General features: G+C 29.2%; 1 protein-coding gene and 1 long non-coding RNA gene across 2 annotated transcripts; one reads left to right on the forward strand and one right to left on the reverse strand.

Moving 5' to 3' along the window:
* Positions 1–250: 250 nt before the first annotated feature.
* Positions 251–3,674, reverse strand: LOC132917461 (uncharacterized). The gene is made up of 2 exons (XR_009660284.1): positions 3,390–3,674; positions 251–437 (listed from the first exon to the last, which is right to left on the reverse strand). It is a non-coding gene; the product is annotated as an uncharacterized LOC132917461 (long non-coding RNA).
* Positions 274–9,908, forward strand: LOC132917460 (lysosomal membrane ascorbate-dependent ferrireductase CYB561A3-like). Its single transcript, XM_060978209.1, has 6 exons — positions 274–416; positions 1,120–1,221; positions 5,383–5,427; positions 5,703–5,924; positions 6,370–6,724; positions 9,591–9,908. The coding sequence occupies exons 1-6, from the start codon at positions 371–373 to the stop codon at positions 9,706–9,708; spliced, it is 888 nt and encodes a 295-aa protein (XP_060834192.1). The 5' UTR covers positions 274–370; the 3' UTR covers positions 9,709–9,908.
* The last annotated feature ends 1,726 nt before the right edge of the window (positions 9,909–11,634 follow it).

Genomic DNA, 11,634 nt, shown 5'->3' on the forward strand with positions numbered 1-11,634 from the left:
GGCCACGCGATGCGAACTCTGCCTCGCGATACGTGATATTATAGCCGCGAGCGAGCTCGTTCGGCGGCTGTGCGAGAGATACGCGAATACCTCCAATAGCCGTAAGCGTACAAAACGATGAGTGAGGCTCTCGAGATAACGACTACAACAGGTACGACACGAAATCCACTCGTCGTCGTCGGTTGGAAATCAGCAGTCGCTTTAAGGTTATGCGCTACAGTATACCTATTTCCTATATCTCTTATATATATTTTATACATTGTAATTTGTAATTAATTAATAATATTATAATTTATATCACGTAAACGCAAAAGTCCGTAGAAGTTGTACTGTGACAAAACTGTGAACGCAGCATTTACCGACCGCAGCCATGTACGCTTTGCAGACAGTCGGCAGCACGACCAGCTCCGTCAAAGGTAACGGCGACGCCGATGTACCTAAAATAATATAATTACGATCGAATGGGTACCCAGTTTAGCAGGGATGGGCAACTGGCGGCACGCGTACCATTTTTAACTGACCCGATGGCCAGTACTACATTTCAAATTACTTTATAAAAATATAAAATGTTAGGATTTTATATTTTTATTTGTATTTGTATTTTATTATATTTATAAAACCGACATGATTTTCATTATAAAACGTAGACATGAATTCTTATCTAATATTGAACTATAATTGTCAATTGTATTGATCTTTTTTTTTTGTTTTTGCCTTCGATGTACTCTGGCCCGCTGGATTTTCACTTTCAAAAAATTGCCCCTCTAGTAGCATTGAGTTGCCCATCCCTGCTATACCGTATAGCAGGGGTCCCCAATTAATATTTTTGAAGTGCCACATCAGGGATCTGAAAATTTTTCACGGGCCATCAAAATTCTAAGTACATATTTACATTGTTTAAAAACCAATAATATTTATCAAAAATAATAACACATATAATGTTGTCGTAATATGTGTTATTTATTATTTGTCTGTGGGCCGGATAAAATGTGTTCGCGGGCCGCCATTTGGTGACCCATGCCGTATAGTATACGGATTACTCCTGTAAGCGGATATACATGTGCCAATCCCGCGGAATTCGATTTATATTTTTTTACTATGTATTTTTATCGTATGCAGATGACACGGAGGTGTTGGATTTGGACGACGTCGGCAACTCCATAGTCGAGCAAATCATCACCAACAGCAACGCAGTCAAACGTTCGGGGAACCCAACGGCAAGTACGTGATCGCGTGTTAAATATTAAAAATTTCGAACACCTCGGCGAGTGATCGTTTTTTATTAGTTTCTCTGTAGCATATATATTATATTTAAATAACATGTTGTAGGTATGAGGGGTCAAGTGGTAGCTGTGTTTTTTTCCTCATCGATGTAGGCACTTGAAATGAAATCTAATTATTTATAGTATTATTATAGTCCTATAGCATATCTATATCCATGATATATTTGTACCTAATTTTATTACTCTTTCTACTCCATTTTGTTTCGTCATTTATACGTACTTGTGCTAATGTGCTACAATAATCAAAACACTATTCTATTTACAGTGTATAAAAATAAGTTTAACCTTGTTCAGTGTTTAAAAAGAAAGACAAATGATTTCTATAATATCTTATAGAGGACGTCTGAAGTCTGAACGTTACAATAGAATATACCCAATATTCGTTATCCTATTTAAACGCATAATAAAAAACACACGTTCGTAATTCCAAAGAATATCTTTCAAATTTTGTTTTAGTCGAAAAGTATTTTTCATAGTAAAAATAAAACATTCGTGACCGTCCGACATTCAAGATAATTTTTTTATCCAACTATTATAAACATTATACATGGGTAGCATAAATTATCGTAAACCTCTAGAAGATTGGGCTTATTTTTTAAACAAATAAAAATATGTATTTCGATATCACTTCTAGATAGTATACTTTTAGAAAACCATCCAAATATTTGTATTTATATTCTAAATAACTTTACTCGTTAATTAAATACGTTTTCTGAATATGAAATAGAAGTATTCTTTAAAATACACTTTTTCGCCTGAATCCAAATCACACACTCGTCATGTACTACAGTGATATGTGATTTATGTTTAATTTTTTTTTCTGAAAGATTTGAATGATTGAATGTTTTAAATTGCAAACATATGAAACACTGACAATAAATGTAGATTTAATATTATGGTTTTATGATTATATATAATTAGCTGGGACCTGTAACGTGTAAATAGATAAATCAGAATTTAAAATTTCAAAGTTACACGTTATCGTATTTTTTGGTTTGTAATTTATGCCATAAATTGTAATAGCAGTTAATAATGATTCATAGAAATGAAGATTAAATGTTTACATACCTAGGCGCCTATCCTAAACATTAAAATGAGCTGCTGAGTATATTTTTGAGGTCCTACCTACTTAAGTTTTAAATACAATCCAAAAAAAACAAAACAATTTGGGAAAAACAGGAATTTCTACGCAAAATCAGTTTTTGATAAAATAGATATTTTTTTGTATCGAAATCAAAAATGAATATCTAACTGTTAGAGATTATTACACCGAATATATTATTTTTTATGCATATTAGTAATTACCATAAATAAAATAATTTTCAAATAATTTTGGCTCTTTATATGCTATTCTTAAATTTTTATTAAATTAATAATTATTTATATTAATAAAAGGTAATGTCTGTGAGTGTGTTAATAATCCGCATCCAAGTTAATCACAATAATCACATTATTCACATTCATTGATTCATGTCCTTTTGAAATTGGTGTATAGGTAATCCAAAGGTGTGCACCTCGTAGCCAATTACATTTTAAAGAGGGGTTCCTTGGGGAATTTTTCACTTACAGTAAAATAGTTATCAATGGTTAAAACTACTCAAATGGAAATTTTAAAAATATATATATCTATGAGCAATGAGCATTCAGTTTGTTTTGGGCAATGCTATGCATGATTCATATAATTAGTAAATTCATTATAGTCATTAAATTTTTTTAGAATTATTTTGCATTATAATAAACCATTATAAGATAAATAATTATTAATCAAGCTAACCTCTCCCACACACCTGCCAAGTTTTATATGTATGCCTTAAGCAACATCTGGTTCATAGGGTAGCCGCCACTGAAAGTTAAAAAAAAGACATATGGCATTTAGAACCAGTGGCGTACACAGATATTTTCAATTGTGGGGGGGGGTTATATTAAAAATTACACACACATATATATTTATCAAACCATTATTTAATTTTTACAGTACAAGATCTAGTTTTCTTGGTCTTTTTGCCAACTCATCGATGACTTCTTCACAGGTTAAATGTGTACCACATAACAACATAAAACTTTTGTTTGAAAAATGTATATACTAAATATTTAAGTAATACTCACTGCTTTGGGCGTTTGTAGTCTTTTTAGAAGTTGATGTTGATGACATGAAATTGTCCAACGTCAACTGCCGTTTATTGGACATTTTTAATTTTATTAACAAATAACAACACGATGGTATAGACTATAAAGTAAAACGCATTATAACGGCGAAATAGCAAAACGTAATGTCGTATTATACGTACCCGTAGCCCGTAGGTATAAGCAAGACAAAATAATAATTATATTATCAGTTCTAATTATAATTTCGGCAGTGACGGTTATCTTTGATTTTTATTTTTCTACAAATATGTTACAAAAATAAATTATTTACAATTTTAATCATTTTCGTATAGATATTAGTATATTTAAAAAGTTAAAGGGGGGGTTTGAACACCCCCCCCCGTGTGTACGCCACTGTTTAGAACTAAAACCTGTTAGTTCTTTTTTCGGGTGCATGTAAATTTTACCGATACGTTTTTAACCTACAAAAATAAATGTAAACCACCACTAATTATGAAGCAACACTTTCTTTTTTTTTATCTTTTGTAGGCATTTATAAGATAATTTGGTTGTCATTCTTAAGCCTGTAATGACTGTAACTGGTAGTAAAAATTATATAAATTAATAAAATTAGTTCTTAGATAAATATTGTATATTAATAAATATAAAATAGGGGGCCGTGGTCCATTGACTATTATTATTTTCAAAACCATGTAAGATAAATTATAAATTATGATACTTATACCTATGTAAATAGACAAGCTGATAAACCGATATAGTATGATTGTTTTTATAGTATACCTGTTGTCAGTTGTTACTATTAGGTTTAGGTAGGTAGGGTATTAAGTATATTATTAGTGTAAATAACATTCGTGGTTCACGTCTCTGCAATTATATCAATTGTGATATATCGTATAAAAGAAAATGGTATGTATGTATAAATTTGTCACACAAACGCACTCTTTTCAAGTAGATATACCTACAGTCATTCACTATACCGTTATCCACGTAAGCTAGCTATGCGACGAACTACCATAAAAAGGTTTGACAATAATTACAGTATTTTACACCCATCTACCAACAAACTAATTGGAATTGAATTGAATGTCAATTAGATTAAATTAAATTTAACCACACATATTTTTAACACACCATAAATATCACCTATATCCCCGCATGCCTTGAAAACTTGTGGCCAATGTCAAATCTTTATAGACTTATAGTGTATTTATGTATTCGATGTAGTCAGTAAAATAACTAAAATGTTTAAGCAAATCAACAATAATCATTTGTTTAGTCCCATCCCCGTAATTAGGAAAGGAATTGTGAGTTAATAATTAGATCTTGTTTGAATGTTGATTCTAGGTATCGAAAATATTATGAATACGACCAATTCTGAAATTTGTAAATTATATATTTAATAAATGCCATATTAGTTGTTTACTTGTACAGCTGTACTTATAAAACTATACAATTTTGTACATAAGTAGTAAGTACATAATATTTTATTAAATAGATTATGTGACAAATTTATCTAGCTAAATAATGTATAGGTACACGGAATCATAGGCGGAAAAAGGCTGTTTGGGAATTGCGTAGGTACTCGTAAACAGTAGCTGTTTAGAAGAAACGAGAATTAAGAATGTCCATATTATATCCTAATGAGTTTATTAATTCGTGTCTAATAAAATGCGATGTACATTAAAATTGAATAATTAAATCACCATGCAAAACCCCAAGTATATTTCTGGGGGTGTTTGGACATCCAAAACACGCCCCTGTGTACGTCCCTGCAGGAAATATGTGTTAAAATTTTCGCAATGTCTGTAGAGAAAAACAGTTAGTAAAATTCTAATGTAAATATTTAATAGTAATTAAATTATAATAATTATAACCATATGAACAACAGTTACATACCTAATATAATATTGTTTTTATTAAGAATGTAGACCGATATTGAAATCTTAGTCTTAAAATGTTTGATAATTTTTAAATATTTAGTATTTGATTTCAGATGGCTATCAATCTTCTCAAACTCACCCAGCGATACATAATTATGGTAAAGGACATATTATTACACTTCTTATTATTATTTGTAAGTCGGTTTTCAATCATTGAAACAATATATAAATATTTAAACCTCTAAATGTATTTATCCCCATGATCCCATAGGAATATTAATATTTCATTTCAACATTGAAAATATTAAAATATTACATGTGTGACAGGCGTGCATATTATACATAGAAGACGAAGTCACACTTAATTAGTTAATTTCTATTTTACAAGAACAAAATTTAATGATCAGGTATCGTGTGTCTTTTGTAATTCCAGAACGAAACGTCGAAAAAGACGGCACTGGCTTATGTTTTTGGACGATATTTCAAGCCGTTGGACTTACGTGCGTTGCCACGATTGTTTGTCGATCAGTCGTATATCAACAAGGATATTTCGACGTTTCTCCCCGCAGTAATTCAACGTCGATTACTAAAAATCAATTTTCCAATTGGCATTACTCGCTTACCACAGTTGGATTCATATACCTCTATGCCAACTGTAAGTGTTTCGCATTGATCGGTCAGCCGTTAATATATTGTAATCCAAAATAACAATTTATCGCGTTAATAATTGTATAAAAGAAAAACGTAATGTTAATTTTTACGAGTTAAGCGTTGCAATAACTGTCTGTCAGATTGAAATGTTTGAATTCGATTACTTTCGATTCGGGATGGGAGTAGGGGCGTACTTAAGTTCCGCGCATAATATCAACAAACTACCAGACAAAACAATTATTATTTGGGATATTCTAGACGAATCTTGGGAAATTTCAACGAGTTTTTTGTTTATTTTGTGAATGCTAACAAAACGCCGATTATTTAGTACAAATACAACAACTAGTCATTACATCGCATATTATGTATCGCAATAAATCATATACCATCATATAGACAGAAAGTGCACGTAATATTATTATAATATTATATTACGCGACTGTTTGCAGCGATTTTCATGATAAAATCCCACAAATCAAAAGTGTCGCTACCGTACGTCATGTTGCACACGTTCGCGTACCTCGTGTCAGCGTTGGGGCTGTGCGCCATGTACGTGCACAAGGAGACGGGCAAGCCCATGGGTAGCGCCTTCTACGAGGGCCATTTATACTCCGTACACTCTTGGACCGGCGTGTTGGCGGCCGCCATGTTCACAGTCCAATGGCTGACTGCCGCCGCCACGTTCATGATGCCATGTCTGCACAGCATAGGGTTACCGCTGGGCAAGATGTTCAGCCTGTACACCACCATCGTATCGACCATCTGCCTCGTTGCCGGAGTCAACCATCACGCCATGAAGACGTTGTGAGTATAAAATGACGTTGTACTACTATGTATATTGTAATCACTGGCGGACTTGAGATTTGGGTTTGTCGTATCTTCTTCTTTGGCTTATTACGAGTCGGGACAGTAAGGTCATTTACCTACCGCTTCTACGATCCCCCTCCACCGATCTCTATTCCACGCTATTCGTTGACATAATACTGATGTTAAAAGTAGCATCTATTCTTGCCAAATCTCTTTTCACTGCGCCAGACCTTCGCCCTCCACTTGGAACTTTTCATCATAACTTTCCTTATGAGGCATAATTCCTTGGATGTTGTCTTATGCGATATTTAAATGCATATGTTATAAATTAATAGTTATATAATAAATGGCCCATTTGCTGGTTTCTTTGTCTTGAGTAGTTTTTGAGTAGATGTAATCTATAGTCAATGTGTAGGGAATTTACTAATACGATATGTTAGATTTATATATTCTCTTAAAATCTTTTAAATATGATGTTTTTATGCAATTAAAAATAGGAAATATAAAATTATTCAGTTTAAATATATTTAACTAATTTGTTTTACAATAACAGTTTAAATTTATTTTATTATATTTTGTTTGCAATAAAAATGAATTGGTGCATAAATGGTACATACAAATAATGTATAATATAATTATTAATTATTTTCTTCGGAAAAATATTTACAAAAATAAAAATATTGTTTTTATTCTCAAATATTCTCTAACGTGTTGAATATCGTCTAATCCCTAAAATATGCTATTTTATGCAAAATAAAATTGTTTCTATGAATTCTGTATCATGAATCGTAAATATATCTTACTCCCATTTAACTGCATTATACACTATCAACAAATACATAAAACCATAAAAATACAACTCTATATAGGACTATTAAATTGTTATCGACAGTGTGTTACAAGTTGGGATACCGTATACTCGCACATTGGGGTGAATGCTTACATATAAATCCACCTAACCTACCACGTAATAATATACTGGTATTTATAATATCTAATAGAAATTTAAAATTTTAAAATGTAAAAAAACCGTGATCAGATGATCATATTAATAATCAATTGTGACTTGCACACACTACTCTATCACACTATCGAGTAAGTATACAGTATATTGTTCTTATTGTTCTGTGGTCCAAGTACCGAGAACGTAAAGAAAAACAAAATAATATAAAATAAAACCAACACAACGGAACATACCTATATAACAGTAATATATATTTACTGATAATCAATTGTTTGCATTATTGTTGTCGTATCATGAACGATAACGCTTTTGTTATGTGTTTAATAAGTTTTTTTATTTCTTACCTCTGCGAATTATCTAACTATTTTTTATACAACTACTTATCTAGAATTTAAAAAATGTATAAATACCTATTATGTAATTTTTTTAACGTAATTAATTTATAACGGAGTTCTAGTTAAGAGGGTTGTATCTATTGCACATATAAATATGTATCGTATTGTGAACATTTTTCATACATTTAATGTATTTAAATTAAACGATGGTAATTATTCTGCAATTTTTGAAGAAGCTATCATTTTTTTTTATTTTTAGTCTCAAATCTAAATGAATTTATTACTTGTAGTATTAAAAAAATATTTATTCTTTTTTAACTTAGGCAACTTGATAACCAATTGTGGAGTTGGCCAGTAATACGGTTGAAAGATATTTTAGGATTTTTTCACGTTGACATTGAAAAATGAGATAAGCAACTTAACTAAATTATTATTGTCTTATAATATGAAAATTCCTGTTATTGTTTTATCTCGTTGTATTTACTTATGTGTAATATCTCATAAGTATTATTTTAAAAATGTATAGAATGTTTCAATAAAATTCAGTAGTTAAATTAATAATATATATTTTATAACTATAATATAATTTTAAAGAATAATAAAATATTAAACATCTAATTGAGATCGACTACTTGATAGTTAATATTTTTAGAAATAAATGTGATAACATAAAATTGCTTAATTATGAATCTCCTCTAAAAATAAATTCTACATTGAATCTCTATGATTTACAATATATAGCCATATAGGTACTTATAACTTTATATATTATATACCTACCTACCTATAACTTAGTAATTTTACAGTAGTTATCTAGTTTAATTTTAGAATATTTTTTTATGCGACGTATTCACGCATAACTATTAAAAAATTTTTTATGTATAAACTTATAGACAAATTGTTTTTAAGTTTTCTTCATGGACTTAATCGTTACTAAATAATTCTGTTTTTATGATAAAGTGTAGACCGCTGGAGATAACATAGATAGATACACATAATCTATAATTTAAATATCTATGGCAGTACAATCAAGATACCACTATTTTAAGTCGTAGTCGACAGTGGTCGGTGATTATAGGTGTTTATTATTACTGATCTTTGAGGTTTAAAATTTGAATAAACTATTGTTGATCAAAATAATTTCCACCTATTATATAATAATAAAAATATACATAGGTACAATGATACAAAATACTATCAATATTATCCTATTAATATAATAATAAACATACGTCCTATTTCCTAGGTGCAGCGTTTAGGGGGGGAGCATAGGGGCTCTAGAATCTAGACATCATAAGCTACTTATAAATAATAATTCACAAATCTATATAGAAGTTCAGAGTGAATTTTTGGACCAAAAGGATATTGCCCCCTCCCACCTCAGAAAACAAATTAAATCCGCTACTGTAGTGTCCTAAAACTCCTACATAATATATTATTATAATATTATATAAATATAAATTATTAAATTATTGCCCAATGACGTGATATTTTTTTTAATGTTTTTTTTTACATAATAATATGTGAAATAAAATATTATACGTGTATAATGTTTTTGTTTCAGAGCAAAAGATTACAGAACATATTCAATTGAGTCTTTAATTTTGAACGGTTTTGGAATACTCGTAATAGTTTTTTTATTTTTAATTACTTACATGGTTATAAAACCAAATAGAAATTAAATGTTTTAATTTATTTTGGACTTGACGTACTTATGTATAACATACATATCTAATTGTTAATTTATATGTTTTATTTTATTCATTAACAATGTTAAAATGTATTCATATAAATAATACATTGTAGTTACGATTATATTATATACTTTTATGCATAAGAAGTTACTTTTTATGCATCTTTATTAAATTATATATGATTATAATTTTTTTTAATTATTATACTTAAGAGTTCACCTATTGATTTTGCAATATTTTTTAAGCATCTTCCATGAAGTTTCATATATACATATATATATATATATATATATATGATATATTGTATTTGCATATATTTATATATATATATTAAAAATAAAATACAGGTAATATTTAATACTTTAGACATTAGACTATAAAAAGGTTATTTAAAAATATGATAAATAGAGGGTATACTGTAATTTAAGTAGAAATACTAACTGAGAACGGATGACGTTATCATCCAGGGCTTATTCTAAAGCGCACTTGGCTTATTTTGCGAATTTGGAAAAGCAAGATGCGTACTTGCAGATAATCAATTTTAACGTAATTAGTTCTTATTAATATATTAATAATGTGTTTTTAAATTTAAAAAAATTGAATTATTAGAAATCGTAGACAAGAGCCTATATTGATGAATATTTTATTAGTTCTATTAAACCTGTAGCTAACCTGCTAACCTTGATTGTAATTTATAATGCTAAGATTATAAATATTAGCATTTGTCGTTTTAGGTAATGATTTAAATTTAGTGTATCTAAATATGGAGTATACAGATTTAATAGAATATAATAGATTAGGAGAAATATAACAAATGACATTGCCTAAATTAGTGCAACATTTATATGGATCCAATAAGTTCAAAAATATTACTATTTTACTTGTTTGTATTAGTCACAGCGCTGACGTTGAACGATTAATAAGTAAAAGCAATTTTAATATAAATCAATAAACCGTCAGTTTGTAAGTAGAAACACTAAAAACGGAAAATGAATATCTTTTTATTAATTTTAACATGCCCGCTCTTCAAAATTGAGACCCAAGACCAGCAATATAGATATAGTTAAACAAAAATGAAATTTGCATTAAAAACTCATCTGCTAAAATTAAAGTACAAGAATGGTTTAATGGGGTTTTTATAGGAGTTTCAAAAAGAAAATTTGAAGGTGAAAAAAGATCAAACTGAAAAAAAGAACGTTCTAACATCGTGTGGTTTATGTTAATTACGACAAAAAAAAAATAGACATCAATTAAAATGAAATAGGTACCTATTTAAATGCGAAACGTGAATTTTATTATTTTATTTCTTATTAGTTATTAATAGGTTAAATTTGAAATTATTTCACCCAAAAGCTAAAATTGTAATTATTTTTTAACTATAATATCCTTAATATCTGATATTATGTTTCGAGATCATATTTATATTTTGATAAGCTTATTTAAACAAAGTGCGTAGTTGATTACAATTCTTATATAATAAGCCCTGTAATAAATCGTCAATACCTTTTTGAGACTACGATTGAAAACGCTTAGTTTTTATAATTTCGTGCTACATTGCCGAAAATATAGTGTCAGAGAATTGAAATATAACTCAATTTTTTTATCTATATTTTCATGTATGTTGTCTTATAAATTTATAATTGAGTTTTGACATGAGTTTTTAACTTTGAACATGAAATACATTCATATCACTTATATAATATCGTAACAATGCCCTGAATTTCGTTCTCAATAGTACTGTTTTTTGAGGTCAGTGATTATTTCATTATTGTTTCATTTCGAGCGTTCTCAATTGTGCGCTAAAAAAGACGAAACGTTCTCAATCGTATAGTATCATAAACACTACCTATTTGTAATATGCATGAGTAAATCTCAACATTTTCTATTTCAAATGGAGTGACATTTTAAACTTTC

The sequence above is a fragment of the Rhopalosiphum padi genome, chromosome 1 (assembly GCF_020882245.1).
Source record: "Rhopalosiphum padi isolate XX-2018 chromosome 1, ASM2088224v1, whole genome shotgun sequence".
Lineage (NCBI taxonomy): Eukaryota > Metazoa > Arthropoda > Insecta > Hemiptera > Aphididae > Rhopalosiphum > Rhopalosiphum padi.